At 55.0% G+C, this 15,786-nt stretch overlaps 1 protein-coding gene across 30 annotated transcripts in view; it reads right to left on the minus strand.

Annotated features, from left to right (window-relative positions):
• ABLIM2 (actin binding LIM protein family member 2) overlaps positions 1-15,786 on the minus strand; it is a 142,803-nt gene that overhangs the window by 10,898 nt on the left and 116,119 nt on the right. For 25 of the 30 annotated variants that reach the window (XM_072803070.1, XM_072803304.1, XM_072803247.1 and 22 more), the window contains 2 exons: positions 3,815-3,869; positions 2,190-2,474 (listed from right to left, as the gene is read on the minus strand). In XM_072803070.1, coding sequence (XP_072659171.1) covers positions 2,225-2,474; positions 3,815-3,869 — 305 coding nt within the window. In that variant the 3' untranslated portion in view covers positions 2,190-2,224. Of the gene's footprint in view, positions 1-2,189; positions 2,475-3,814; positions 3,870-9,154; positions 9,217-15,786 lie in introns of those variants that run through there. The other 5 variants (XM_072803284.1, XM_072803138.1, XM_072803327.1 and 2 more) reach the window with 4 other exon arrangements.

A 15,786-nucleotide genomic window follows, 5' to 3' on the forward strand; every position in this document is an offset into this window, starting at 1 on the left:
GCTGCCCAGGACCCTATCTTCCCTATAGCAGCACCCCCTGAACTGTGCGGCAGCTCTCCCAGATTCCTGTGTGCACACCTACTCTCTGGCCACCTCCACGTGCCAGGAGCTGTGCCTGGAGCTAGGGGCCCAGCAGCTCCCTGCTCCCCTGGATTGCACACCTGCTTCTCAGCTGGCCTTAGCTGCCCCAGCCTCTTTGACCCCACAGATGACCTGTGCTTATATCAACAGGTCAGAACTTTTCAAGGATCTTTCCTTTTTCTGTGGAGTAAGATCCAAATGTCCTACTAAACGGACAGCCTCCTGAACGAGGAGCTCCTGTACCATCTGTCTTTGATGGTACACGCCCTGATGTCCTGGATGACGGCAGGATTTGGTGGGTGCAGCCTGACTGTGGCATCTGTGGGCTCGTTGGGCCTTACTGCCCCCTCATCTCCAGCCTCTGTGCTCCACCTCCCTGCAGGTGGACACTTGCTACCAGGTTCCAGAGCTCTGAGCTGTCCCTTAGCTCCAGGGGTGGACCTGTAGCCAAGACTGGCCAGAGGGGCATAACAGTCCCCAACCAAGCTGATTGATTCAGGGCTGGTCAGATTACCCACCCAGCAGTGGAGATAAGGCATGGCCAGGAGGAGAGAAGGAGAGAGGGGGAGAAAGACAGACCGGGCACACTAGATCTCCTCTGTGGAGGCTTTGAGCCTGGGAGAGGTGAGGTAGAAGTCTGTCTATCCATGAGGCTAACACACACAGAGGACATACAGCCAGGAGTCGGGGAAAGGCACTGGTCCTGAGACAGGACCGAGCCACTCCTGTAGAGACCCATCAACCATATGGCTGTTAATCCCCTTTCTGCTTTGGGTCAGGCTCCCATCACTTGCAGCAGAAAGGGTCGACACAGATATGCCTCCGCACAAGGCTGTAGCTGCACCAGCATCCCCATGCCCATCCCCCTCGGGGATGCTGTTCTCTGGGCCCTGGGCAAGGAGCCCCGTGACCCACCCAGGAGACAGCAGTATCTTCATTTTAAAGGCATGTAGATTAAGGCCAGTTAGTACTGGAAGTCGGTGCCTCACCAGCATCACCGTGAGGGCTCCCCAGTTGCCCAGGTATATCCTGCAGCCCCCCACCCCCTGAAGCCCCCCACCCCCTGAAGCTCTTATTCGCAGATCCCTTGGCCTGGAGGACCCTTCCAATGCTCTCCCTTATTTGCTGGTTTGAGAGTCCCATCCCTTCTTCCAAGACCAGCTTACTGTTCCTTGCTGAGGAGGGGACATGTCCCTTTATCCACCCCAGTGCTCCCTGCGGGGGCCTCCATCCATCCCATCTCAGATGGCAGTCCTGTATGGATGCACCCAGCCTCTGCTCAGACCCGACTTCTCCTGGCAGCCCTACCATGTTTGCTGGGTGTCCTATGGTTGTGTCTGTGCCCCTCCTGCTCCTTCCTGGGTGGGCAGTCTGGCAGGTCTGGCACTGGCTGGACATGCACTCTGCCTCTCCCCGTACCTACATGTGCCTGGTCCTGGGGCATGGTCCTGGGTCTTCAGAGACCTCCAGACCCCACATACCTAGCAAAACGGTCAGTAAAAGGCAGCAAAACATTCAGGACAATGGGGCTCAGAAGGTGAAATCTCTTGGATGGACATTGATGATTTGGTAGGATGATTGTGCGGATTAAAGGTGCATAAATCAAGGCCAGTGGTGACCCACAGAGGACCATGGCTCATAGCAAGTGCTCAGCAAAGTCCTTTCAGTCAACAAATATTATCCAAATACCTACTCTGAGCTCACGTCCTGTTGGCCTTTCAAGTCTACATGTGCTCCCCACAGATCAGCTTATTATTCTAGCTTGGCATGAATGTGGTCAAACTAGAGGCCATGGATCGTGATGGTCTTTTCAACACCAGTCAGGGGTGTTGATGAGCCCCTGGCTTAGGGCAAAGATGAGCCCCTCTGACTTAGTATGGTCATGAAGCCTTTCCTACCCGGATGCAGCAGCAGACAGCAAAGCTGTCTGGAAAGCCCTCTTTGTGGGGGCGCACACCCCCGTTCATCAGCCTTTGGAACAATGTGGGGCCCTGGCTCTGAGCCTGTTGCAAGAAGACTTGGGGGTGATGCGTGTGGACACTGGGAACAGGTGTCTGCAGACGACCACCCGGCCAGAACCAGCCCCTGCACCAGAGATGCCCTCCTACCTCCAGTCGCGTCCTGTCCACATCTTTGGGCAGTTTCACACGAATTCGGTTTGTGACAATGAGGGCGTCATAAGGATAGATCTGTCGGGAGAAGAAAGTACAGGCTCACCCCAGAGAGCAGGCGTGGGCTGGGACCAAAGGCCAACGGAGAGGTACATACTTGCGCGGGCATCTGACATACACATTTCATAGGAAAACACAACAAAAGGAACTTTTAACCTGGGCCGGTGCATCGTGGCGGGAAGAGGTCGGCGTGGCAGCGGGCAGCCCCTCTTACCTTGTATTCTGTAAGACAGAGAGCAGAAGCCACAGGGCGTGGGTTAGACAGTGCGGGAAACTCGTCCCAAAGGTGGAAGCAGGCCCGTCCTGGGGACAGCCCTCCCCACCCCCGGCAGCCTGCCCTGGGGCTCCCGTCCTCGGAGAGCGGATTCTCCAGAGAGAAACGGAGAGCAGGAGGCATGGTCAGGAGGCTGGAGGCCAGACTGGGAGCCGGACACAGCGCTGTGCTCCTTGGGCGTGATAATGTCTCCCTGGTGGTCCGGGCTGTCCTGAGAGCGCTGCCTGCCTCAGTTTACCCACCTGTGGAGCGGACATTCCAGGGCAGTTCTGGGGGCATTGCACAGGCTGACAGCCTCGCAGGGTCTGACCCCTTGGGCTCTTACTGTCTTACCTTCTTGACCTAGCTCCTGCTTTTTCGTTACTGAGCTCCGCATGCTAGCTCTTTAAAAGGCCTTTCTGCCAAACTAACAATGTCATGTCAAAAAATAGACCCGTGTGGTTAAAAGGGCCTCTGTGAGCAAGTAGAACCCTCCAGAAAGCAGTACCCCTAGGACCCGGGCCGCAAGCTCTTCCTGGGAGGGAGACCCTGACAAAAGGCCTAGGCGACAGGGGCCAGTCCCCAAACTTCCCAGATGCTACACGACATCCTGACATGCCGGCTCTGAGCCCAGGGACCTGCCACCCCCAGCTGCCCAGCGTGAACCAGCCCATGAGCACACGCTCCCCACCATCCTCGGGGTGACAGGAATGAGTGAGCACGGCACCGCGCAGGAGGGGCTCCGAGCCAGCAAAGCCCCCGGTCAGGCACCTGCCATGCGATCGGGGTCCCTTCAGTAACACCGGCCTCCGGGCAAGCAACCTTCCTGGTTTGAAGCCCCGGGAGGCCCACACAGCCAGTAGGAGTGGGAGGCAGGATGTGACCTGAATTCACTCAACTCGGACCCCAGGGGCTTTTGTTGAAATGCTTCCTTCCTTATTGCCGCGAAATGTAACAGTGGGTGTTTGGGTTGGACTCAGTCCTGGTTCAGGACGGCTATTCCAACACACATCCCTCTCCCCGGGGTGACCAGAGTGACAGACAAATCAGGACGGGGTGGGCCATACTCAAGGATGAAGAGAAGAAAGGGGAGCTCCTGAGACAGGGCAGCGGGAGCACCTCAGGTCACATAAGAACAGAGGTACCCGGCTCCTCGAGTGGAAACGAGCCCCCGTGCTCCCCATGCTGTGATGCTCAGAGCCTCCTGCCAGCTGGCCCTGGAGGGGCCCATCTCAGAATGAGGCTTGTGGGAACGTGTAAGTGACCCCTGCCCCAGCCAGAGACCCACAGGGGTCCCCGCGTCTTGTACCTCGCGTGCCCCAGCTGGCATCCGGGTCTGCTCCACAAGGGGCCAGATTGGCATTCTGGAAGAGAAAGAGAGAGGGCGGCAGGAGGCAGGTTGCAGGGCCGGGTGGTCGCGCCTTGGTGCTGCCAGGCCCCAGTGGGAGGAGGGTGGGCACCCCAGAGCCTCTGGCACCTCGGCTCTGGAAGGGCCGTGCTGGGGCACACTTGGGGGATTTGCTCACATGCCTCCTTCTGCCTTCTAGGCCAGCACAGACCCTGCCTGGCCCAGCTCTCCTGCCCGCCTTTTGAGCTGCACCCACATGCCTGCTCTCTGCACCCCACGATCCTCTAGGAGTATGGCTCAGCCCAGTGTGGAGGCCAGCCCGTGGGGACCTCTGTTCCCCTCCAGCCCCCGTGGGCCCCAGCTGCCCAGGGGGGTCCCCACCATACAACCCCTGGACAGAGCCTAGAGTGCCAGGAGCACACCACACAGAGTGGCTGTGCTGGATGATGGCACTCAGGTGGGGAGACTCCGAGGGGACACGGGCCACCATCTCAGGTGCCTGCCTCCCTCGTTCATGGCACTCAGCAGCAGACTGCCATGTCAGTGGGTCTCCACCACCCATGTCAGGAATTCTCTTCTGTTCACCTGGAAAAATCATCCCATAATCCACTAAGGAGGCTCTGGGCCCCAAAAAGCAGGCACTGAGCCCCCGTATCTTCACTCCCAGCTCCTGCGGCTGGAGTGTGCACCGCGAGTCAAGCTCTGCCACGGCCCGCAGGCCCCCGGGGCCGCTAGATGAACCGCATTCCTTCAGGCCCAGTACCTGCTACGGGGTCTGACCCGGACTCGCAGTTCTGGGCCAGCACTTCTGGGATCACGTGCAGTGGTCACATAGTCTGAGGGGACAGTAACGTGTCACCCTGGACTGCACCACTGGGAAAGCGCCACTTCCTTGCAGTAGAGGAGCGACAGGCAAGGAGTGGGCACAGTCCCGGAGAGGGTGCGGGCAGGGAATGAGCCCAAGGAGCCCCCAGCCCAAAGTCCTGCTTCCTAAGCAGGGAAGACAAGGGTGGTGAGTCGGGTGAGCACGTAAGTGGAGGGCTGGAGCCAGTCTCTGCTTAAGCATTTGGTGTTCTGTTCATCACAGATTTTCTTGCATTAACTTGGATTTTAAAAAACATTGCATTAGAACATTATTTACTTTGATTGCTGAGCCTTTGGGCAAGTGCCTCACTTGCCTCCCCCAGACTCAGCCAGGCGTCTTCACCTCCCACAACCCCAACTCTTAAAACCGTCACAGAATATTTCTTCTTAGGGGTTCTCAAGAACAGTTTTTGAGACATCTCAGGACATCCAGAAGCACCCCCTGGTGCACCTGTCTGGTCTGGGAACCTCTTCTTGCATAAGGCAAGACAAACCTGCCCTCCACTTGCCTTCTCCCACCTGGTCCATCGGTGATGCGGAAGACAGATGCCCCCCTCTAGTGTCCACTGCCCTGCATCACAGGCCACTAAAACGCAGGCCACTAGCGCCACCTCGGGCGGTTAGACACTCCCTTTTCTAGCAGTAAAACCAGCTTCCTCTGATCTGCCAGGCTCTCAGCAAGACACAGGCTCCCAGGAGAGAGGGTAGGGCATCCTCCAGGTGGAGGGGGCACTAGATCAGTCCAGAGCAGGAAAAGAGCAGTCTGCCCTTGATCCTCTGAGTGCCTGGGATCTTCAAGACCTTTCTGGTGTGAGGGAGGCTTACAGTCACTCCTTAACAGGTGGGGTGGCCAGGAGATCCCTACAAAGGCAATGCCAACAGGCCCATCCCTGGCTGATTCCCCTACTGTTCTCAACAGGGGCACCAGAGAATTTAAAAGCAACTAATTATTAACCTCTCTCATTAGTTTGGAGTTTAGTAGGCACCAGCTAACCTACAGACACCTTCTACAGTCTTCACGGCGAGCCTACGAGGTGGGCATGATCATCATCATTTTATGGACAAGGCTCAGAGGGGTTAAGCAATGAGCCCAAGATCACACAGCAAATACTCAGAACTGTAAACATTTTAACCCATGTCTTTTACGTCTCAAAAATTATACTGGAATTAATTAGTTAGTAGGAGGAATGAAATTGTGGCCACTCATGGCCCATTGTTACGGGCTTAGCAGCTACCAGGGTGGAAGGAAGAAGGGGTAGGGACTTGCCTTTATAACAATTACTCTTGTGGGAGCCACGCGATAGAGCTTATGGGGTTTCACATGTTTTCTGTTATCTGTCTTCACAATGATCTTAAGAGGTAAGGATAATTTCTTTTAAGACACTAAGTAGTAGAGACTCAGGAAATGTAAGAGACTTGTCTGAAGACCTACACCCAGCTGGTGGCAGAGCTGGGATTTGAACTCGGGGCTTGCTGCAGCACTGCTCTTTCCCAGCATTACCATTGGAAAACATTACACTTCTTTAAGATTTTCCTTGCACATAGGTTAAGCATTTTGAAAATGCTTTTTGGACAACATGAAAATCTGATTCAAAAGATATAGATTTTTCTCAGATACCGAGTAGAGTGTTTGCTGTTTGCACTATTCACTTGCTCCATACATGTTTTATTATTTCTTTGTTCACTAGATCCACATGTCTTATTTCAAATGTCATATTCAAATCGCCTACCATCCTGGATTTCATAAGAGTCTCTGGCACTGCCTCACTGCTTGGCGCACTTAAATGTTCAAATGCTACGCCTGCTTGATACCATGCACCATCACCGACTAGTGTGATGCTATTATTATATATGGTATATATATGCTATGCTATTACATATTATGCTATTATAATCTGACAGCCTCTGTCCTCCAACAGGAGAACTCAGTCTGTTCATATTTGCCATCAGGGTTTTTCTGTCGATGACCAGTGGTTGTTCCCTTAAGACACGGGGCGGGGGTGGGGGCATGTGGCTACTGCCCTATTTATTCCACAGACAGGAGAGCATCACCCATGAGTAGGCTCTGTGGCAGGCTGGTTGTCAGGACATTTTAATGAGCTCTAGGATACAGACTGGTGGCCCCTGTGACAGACCCCTCTCGAAGCAAGAACCAGAAGCCTCTGTCTCCCCCAATGAACCGATTTCCTTCCTTCCATCAGTGAGAACTACACAGCCAGTCACGTTTGCCTCTTTACCCTGGCTACCAGGAAGCTCGGAGCTAAGCTTCAAAGGCTTTGCTCATACAATGTTCTTTTGTTCTGATATAAAATTTCTCTTATAACTTCCTCCTCTGCTCCTTTGTGATTTGGTGTTTGTGGGCTTTTGGTCTCAATGAGCCTGAGCTTTTTATTCCATGCCACCTAGAATCCTTTCTGGAAGTAGACACAAATCAAAAGCAACCTAATGAGTGGCTTGTGAGCACTGTAGGCCACAGAGTGGTGGGTGCCCACGTCCAGGTGCTGAGTGTGGCTGGTCATAATCTGGCCCTCCCATTGGGAAATAGGCATAAAATTACATAAAAGTCTTAGAAAGACTGAAAATAAAAAAAAAAAAAAACAGGAAAGAAGCTTCACAGGGAAAAAGAAGCCCAAAACGAAGTTGCCAATACTATTCAGCAATCTCCCACACAAGCAACATGAAAAGCTACAAATCCTCACACGAGGATGCATTCTGCCTTTAACTCCCCCAGCATCTGCAGGACACACGGGCTTCCCACCCTGGAGGCCAGCAGGAGAAACATTCACCGAGGCTCAGCTCTAGATTCTATAAAGCTCAAGTCTCTGCTCTCACTAGTCCTGGGAGAGGGAGTGAAGACCGCATCCATGCTGGAGGGTCTGGGTCAGCTGTTGGCCTTCTCTGCAGGTGCTGGGGGCATCGATCCAAGTCATTCTAGCATGAACCAGGGAGGACATCTCCCCAGAGGCAGAGCATTTCTCCCTCAATTGTCTTCCACATGTTGAGGAAAAGTCCCCGAACATGGCTCAAGGGCTGGTCCAGTCTGTGACTGCCGCCCTCATAGGCCCCTGAGTCATGGAACAGCTGTTCCAGGTGTGCAGAGAACATTCTGGATGGTTTCCCCACCCCCCTTAGGACCTTAACCCTGAACCCAGGGATTTACATCTCCTGGTGCTGTGGGGGTCCTGTGGATATCCTCCTGCCCCCCGTCCTGTGCTGACCCTGCCATCCACAGAAGATGAAGGGTGCAGAAATCCTTAGGAAAAAATCGAGAGAAGCATGCGGCATGCGCACCCTGACTCAGACCGTTCCAGAACGGGAAGTGCAGTTAGTGTGGAGAAGGAGGCCTGCTAGAGTCAAATCATGCAGAGGGGCCGGGGCCCAGGACAGACACAACAGCAGGTCGGACAGGGCCCGAGGAAGACAAGGAAGGCCAAGAAAAGGCCTGTATCAGCCCTGTTCCCAGATGTGTCCCTGTGGCTGGGCCCCCGGATGCAAGATGTGCCCTGGGGGCTGGAGGAGGCTGCTCCCAGTGTTACGCACTTACTGCCCAGACCACTGTAGTGCAACACACAGGGAGCTCCACTTCTGAGCGCCTTCTCCAGGGAAGGCCCCGGTTTTTGACAAATGTCCTCAGACAGGGCAGAGGCTGCCTGGGAGGGGGTATCCTGGGGCCGTGTGTGTAGCGGGGAGACAGGCCCTGGTGCTCTCACACCCACCCTGCCCCAGGGGTCCTCACTGAGGATAGTGAAGCTCTGGGAACAGCAACGAAAATGAGCCCAGCCCCTCCATAGGGACAAGTCATGCGCCAAATGATCTGGGCTCACATTCCAATGTTCCAGATTGGGAAAACAGGACTGGGAAGTCCAACCAGCCCTTAGCTGGGAGCAGCCAGAGAAAGCCAGCTACAGAGTGTGGGATCCAGGAATAATTATAGTGCAAGTGGCAGCATGAGGGGCGACAGCAATAGTCACAGGTGGTAAGACAGCGATAGTGGTGACAGTCATGAGGGCGGTAACAGGGAGGGGCCGATGCACTCCAGGAGACAAGTGGACCCATGGCTCACGTGCCTCGTGAACCAGCTGCTCCTTTAAGCCCCTTATTAGGCTCTGAGTCACAGAAGAAGGTCATGGACCAGGAGGCCTCGGGGGGTCTGCATAGTCCGTGTGCCCCATCTCCCCCTCCCCCCCACTGAGGTCTCCTTGGGGGCTGGGGGCTGGGGTTAGACAGGAGGGAGGGGGGCCCCGGTTCCGGTCTGGCCCTGGTCTGCAGAGGCAGCAGCACGGCCCCCAGGCGGGGCAGCAGGCAGGGGCGGCGGGCGAGCAGGGTCCCCGGGCCCCTCCTTCCAGCTGTGTGGTTAAGAAGCTGTGGGCACCACGCTCAGGCTCACGGCAGGTGACGGTTAGTATACCGCGAGCCAGGGAGGGGTCGAGTACCTACCCGGTGGTCCAAGCCATTCTTTCCGTGTCCTGGGAGAGGGTCAGATTTGGAATAGGGGAATCCTGAAACAGACACAGCACAGCTCTGTCACACACGCACACGGGCTCGGCGGGCAGGGGAGGAAGGGCTCGGCCCCGGCCGGAGGGGCCCCTGAAGATCACGCCCTTGCCACAGTCAGAACCTCTGTCCCCAGGGTGCTGGCTGAGGAAGAAACTGGCCAGGGCGGGATGTCCCCGAGCCCGCCCATGACACCAGGAACACCGTGGCACCCTCTTGCCAACCCTGGCCCGGGTGGGCACCTGTGTTCTCCGACAGCCTCGGGCCTTGGCATCATCTGTCACCCAGGCTGAGCTCCGCATCTGGCAGACCCAGAGAGCTGGGACATTGTCAGAAAGGGGCCTCGTGTGGGGGTAGGGCTGTGCCATCCTGTGCCAGAGGTGGGACGTGGGGGCCCGCCACCAACCAAAGGTGGCCTGGAAACTTTTCTTTTTTAAATGATCCTGAGCTATTTGCCATTGAGCGATTTTACATTAAAATCCTAATTTACAACTTCGTTTGAAATAAAAAAAAGGGCTGGTCTGAGACCATAGTAACCCCACAGCTGATCCAGCTCTATCGCTCATGTCTCTGGCTGCCCTGCGTGTGCCCTGAGTTTGAGATCTCCCAGTTAGCCTCTGCAGTGTGTCTGGAGAGAGAGGCTCAGGAGGAGAACATGTGGCAGGGCCTAGCCCCCTGAAGAGGCAGGACCCCTCCTACCCTAGGGGAATCACCTTTAGGAGGCCTGGCCTGGGTCCCTGGCACCCAGCAGCTCAGCAACAACACACAGGGCCAAATGCCAGCTCCCACCGCAGAAGCCACCAGGCTGCTTATCAGGGCAGAGGGGTGGAGCACATCTCTGGGTGTTCACAAGGCCGTGTGTGTTCATGGGACAAAGGACGAAGGACCAGGCCTCCAAAGGTGAGGTGGGGGCCATGCACAGAACTGCTCACCCACCCATTCCAGGGGGGCCTTGCCTCTGAGCAAAGGATGCTCAGCCAGATGCCTTTCACCTCCAAGAGGGCTCACGAACTCTGCGAGGACGGAGAAAAGCCTGCAGGCGATGCCTCAGCCGGGGGAACCTATCCCGGGCATGTGTTTGCCCCCACATGCCCCATGGGAAGGTGCTGGATGTGGGTGAGAAAGGCATTTTGCCACATTAAAGTCAAAAGTCAGGGTTCAAGCTTCTTTTAACAAGGCATTCTCTTGCCGCATGGGATTTTATGTAAACTCTGACATACAAAAGAAAGGGGATGTGGCGATGGATACAGAAGAGCGGCGTGGGGCCAGCCCTGCCGTGCCTCTGCCCCTGTTCCTCCCTGCCTCCCTCACACCTCCCATTCTGCAGAAGGGGAATTGAGGCCCAGAGTCGGGGGGCCTGCCCCAAGGTCATCCAGCCCTGGGATGCAAGATCAGGCCCCCTGACTCACAGCCCTGGGGTCCCTCCTAATTTACACTCAGAGCCAGGCATACTTGGGGAAGTGAGGCCGTGGGGTTGATCTGAGGGACCCTCCACTGAGACACGGGAGTGCCCGACCAGCCAAAGATGCTAGAGCAGTGGTTCTCAAAGTGAGGTCCCTGACTAGCAGCATCAGGCACGCCTGAAACTGGTTAGAGAGGCAAATTCACAGGGCCCACCCCAGCCCAGAGTTCTGGGGCTGGGGTCCAGCGAGCTGTGGTAGTATGAGCCCTCCAGGGCATTCGGATGGACTCTAAGGTTTGGGCACCACAGCTTTAGGGTCCCGAGAACAGCAGTGCCCTCACCTCCATCCTTCACCTGGAGGCACCACTGTCACAGGTGCTCAGGATGCCACCTGTGGGTCTCCGCATCTGATCACGTCGCAAGAAGTGCAGAGACCCTACTCCCCTGAGGTTACTTTGTTCTCCTGATTTTCTAACAATTGTCCTGGGTATCTCCTCTTCTCTACCTACCTCGAGCGCCCATATCACATCATGTTACAAATTCTGCTGCAAGCATCAAGCAGGATTTCAGAACCTCGTGAAGAGAATAGTCCATGGTATTTGCCCCACATTTTTACCTATTCCGATGTTCTCTCTCCTCTGAAGCCCCATGTCTTCTCACACCATTTCCTTTCTGCTTGGACGACTTCTGCCCACAATTCTTCAAACAACACCTACCAGTGAAAAACACTTAGTCTTCCTTTGAGAATTTCTTCATTCCCCATTCATTCTTGAGGGAGAGGCTCCCCCAGTGTAGAATTCACGTGGACAGCAACCATCCCTCGGCACGTGGAAGGCATGCCCTTCCTGGCCCCATGGTTTCTGATGAGAAATCTGCTGCCTCCAGGTTGGCTTGTCCCCCAGGGTGTCCGTCTTCTGTTGCAGTGGCTTTCAGGATCTGCCACCCTCTGTCTTCAGACTGTAGCGGTTCAGTTATCATCCTAACTGGTTTTGGAGTGCATCCCTTTGGACTTGTCCTATTGAGATTCTCATGGTTTTTCGAATCTGTAGGTTTATGTCTTTTGCCACATTTGGGAAATGTTCAGCCATCTTTTTAGATACTTTTCCCCACCCATTCTCTCCTCTCCTTCCAGGACTCTAACGATATACAGATCCTGTCCCATGGACCTCTGAAGCTCCATTCATTTTTTCCTGCTGTTTTCTCTTTGGCGTTCAGACTGGGTCATTTCTGCTGCTCCATCTATGAGATCACAGACTCTCCTTTGCCGTATTCTGCTACACTGTTTCTGAATCCATCTGGTGAAATTTTTATTTTGGTTGTTTTATCTTTCAGTTTTATAGTTTCCATGTGACTCTCTTTTTTTGCAGATAACATCTATTTCTTTGGTGAGAATTTCCTTTATTTTCAGTTGTTTCCAGAGAATTTGTACTTGTTTGCTGAAGCATTTTTCTGGTAGCTGCTCTTAATGGCCTTGTCCAGGAAACCTGACATCCAGTTATGGTCACTGCTCTAACTGTCACTTGTCTTTGCTAAACCAAATTGTTACCTTCATGGCTCTTGGTGTAGGGAGTAGTCCTCGATTGTCCCCTGGACATTGTGGACATGACATCAGGGGACACCGAATCCTGGTAGAGCCTGCTATTGAAGCAACTGCCACCCTGCTGGGGTTTGGCATGTGGGGCCTGGCTTGTCATGGCCTGTGGTTCTGAGGATAAGCTGGTTTTCAGAATGCTTGTCAAAGTGCTCTTCTGGTCTGCCAAGTCAGGCTGGTATTACCAGGACTGTCCATGGGGTGAAACCTGCTTCCCTGGTTGCTCTGTGCTCCAACGTAGGGGTGGGAGACACCTGCTGTGGTGGAGAGGGTCTCCCAGGCACACCTTCCAGGCTAACTTGTGCCTTCCTGCTTCAGATCTGCAGGTGTGGCCCAGGGAGGAAGATGCCTACAGGTCACCTGGTGCCACTGCACGGGAGGTGGGAGACATGAGTCCTGTGTTTTTCCTCAAGTCCTGGGGTCTCTGGCCATCTGGCTTCTTCTTTCCACCCTTGAGATTTCTGCAATATGTCTGCTGTATTTTTTTGGGGTGGGGGGGAGGAGTTGGTTCTACTTAGTGGGGATAAGCAGGGAGAGAGGAGGCTCCACTATCTCCTCACCAGGCTGCCATGTAGACTTGGCCTCTCTGGGCCTGGGATGAGCCATCAGCAGATTTTAGAAGTCCCAGTGACCCATGTGTAGCTGAGGTTGGGAGCCATGGCTTAAAAAGTCCCTCCACACATTCAGAGACTTTACCTGCCCCTCATGGGCCTACGTATGACACAGAATCTCCTTTTACAGGTGAGGAAGCCAAGGCCCAGGGAGAATAAATGGCCCCTATGAGGTCAACCTCTGCTCATGAAGAGGAAAACATGAGAGCCTAGGACTCCTGGCATCAGGAATCAGTGATCCCACCTGCACCAGCAGTTCTGCATCCCTATGGGTTTGCAGGTGTGGGGGTCTTCTGGGCACCTGCATGTCAGATAGCATCAGGTGGCCTCGAGAGGGTGTGCATTAGAAAGAAGGTGTGCATTGGAAAGAACCTGGGATGAGGCGGCAGCTGGCTAACAATGAGTATCATCAGCCCTGTAAGTGCCGGACACCCAGCCATCCCTGTGCCATGCTCAGTGCAGACAGGCTCCCCTGCCACCTCCTCTTAAGAGCCCATCTGTGGCAGACTTGCACTTGGCATTCTGCTGGGACCACTCTCAGAACCCTGGGCACAATCTCCTTGTGTCTGTACCTCTTCTGAGCTGGCTCGTCAGAGGTTAGAGTATCTGCTGGATTGCTGGATGTGTAAGGAGAGGGCCATTGGGGGTAGACAACCACTCCAAATGCAGCTGGAGATAATCAGCTCATCACCACCTCTAGGGATGCTCTGATCAGCAAGGCACTTCCCTAGGCAGATCTTTGTCAGTTTTGCCAGGGCCATGACTGGTTTTCCACCAATGCCTGGATAGGACATCTCCACGGTCTCATACAGGTTTGGGTCCAGGAGGGGCTGGAACTTGCCTTCAGCCCCAAGTGACTGTGAATAGGAGGCCCTAGGATGAGCCAAGCTCCAGGCTTCCAGGAGTAAGCAAGAGGGGGCCACTGAAGGCTCACCCCAACCAGGCCTGTGGACTTGACCATGCTCTGCTGTGGCATCCTCCAAGGCTCAGGTGATGGGATGCTGGAGTGCTCACATGTGAGCTCCAAAGTCCAGATGCTTCCTGCCAGGAGGACTGAATCATCTCCATTTTTGCAGATGAGGCCATTTTATGCACAGACAAGTTTGCTCTTATGCCCAAAGTCACACAGCAAGTGACAAGCTGGGATTCGAGCCCAAGTGGACCAGCACTCAGATCCAGCACTCTCTGCTGACCCGTCCTGTGGTCTCATGGACAATGTTGCTGCTTGTGTCAGCAGCAACCACCATCATCCCCTCCACCCCAGCAGAAGCAATGTTGTCCCATGAAGGGAGAATGGTGCTGCTCCGGGAAAGCCCAGCTCACGCAGTGCTCTGTTGAGCACTCACTGAGAAGCTGCCACATGCAAATGAGGGAGGCATGGGGCATCCTCCCTGGACCCTGCTCCCCAGGGGCTAACAGTCCACAGAGGAGAAGGGACAGGGAAGGTTATAGATAAAGAGTCCCCCACCCCGGGTTGGGGGAGGGGAGAGAGCATCCAGCTGGGTGGGTGTGTCTCAAGACCCCAAGGCAGACAAGGGGAGCAAAGGGGGTCCTGAAACACTGGCTCCTTTCCATGAGCATCCAATTGCCTGTGGCTCGTGCCCCTGCCTACAAATCAGAGGTCATATGCTCTCTAGTCCCAGAGGGCAATCCTGCTGGAAACAGGGGCCACAGGGAATTTTGCTAAAAGCAGAGTCTTCAGCCAAACCCCATGAAATGGTGGTAGGCCTTGCCCACGGGTGCCCTGCTCTCGCAGCTGGGGGTGGTCTCTACGATGAAGAGCCAACAGTGTTCTTTGGGCAAGGGTCCCCTCCTGATGTCTGCAGTGCCCCCTGCTTTCTCTGGGGCTGGCCAGCAGCAGGGGCAGAGAGCAGTCTGTCCATCTACCTTGAGGCCACACCCTCCCTAGCACCCCCTGTACCAGGTGACCTAAACACCTGTTGGATGCCAGGTGGCTGTCCCTCCACCCTGCCCCAAGCCCCTAGCCCTGGCTCTCTCAATCCCTGGTAGCTCCCCTGGGTCCCCTGCTACCCCAACACGACATAGCACCTTGCCCACCTGCTTCCCCACCAGCTCACTCTGTCTCTCCCCCTTTCCTCCAGTGTTTGGAGGAGACAGGAAATGGGAGGAGGACCACCCCACCTGAACTGGGAGTGAACCCGAAGAATCACACCTTCTTTGGGCCTCAGAGCCTTTGAAGAAAGTAATGCAAGCTCAGGAACCTGCTTATCAGGCAAGAAGTCCTGGGTTTCAGGTTATGCATTTGCATCTGGGAGCTGAGGACCCACAGGGACTCTGCTCCCAGCCCATCCGTCCACCTCCGGGCAGCTCAGCCTTGACGTCCAGGTTTCTGACTCCACATGAAGAACCACCTTGTTCTTTCCTTATCTCTGCATAAAGGTGCCTCCATCTGAGCCAGAACTACCCCCATGCCATTCCTGATTCCGTCCCTCATGTGCACACCTAACGCTCACACATGGTCCTGCCATTCAGACCACTCAAGGTGCCTTTCTGCTGCTTACATGGAAACCCCAACCCCTTGTGCTGGGCCAGCAGCCTCCAGTTTGTCCTCTGTGAAGTGGCCCATCCTTGTTTTAAATATGCACAACGGACTGCCTCACCTCCCTGCTCACAGCCCTACATTGCAGACCCATTCCTTAGCAGACACGACAGCTTCCCAGCATCCTACACGGACCAGCTCAGCTAGTCCCTCCTCTGCCACCCCACTGACTTCCTATTTCCCAAATGGCCACCCTGCCTCTTGCCTTGGCATGCTTGTACGTGCTGTTTATGCTGTTTAGAACACCCCCCACCCAGCACCCAGCAGGATTCCCACTCCTAGGACATTCCCCCAAGATCCTCCTCCCCCCAGGGCAACCCCTCAGGACACTCTCCTCATAGGACCCTCTCCCCGAGGACACTCCCCCGAGACACCCCTTTAAGATACCTCTCCCTAGCACAGCCCCCCAGG

The sequence above is a fragment of the Canis lupus genome, chromosome 2, assembly GCF_048164855.1.
Source record: "Canis lupus baileyi chromosome 2, mCanLup2.hap1, whole genome shotgun sequence".
NCBI classification, from domain to species: domain Eukaryota; kingdom Metazoa; phylum Chordata; class Mammalia; order Carnivora; family Canidae; genus Canis; species Canis lupus.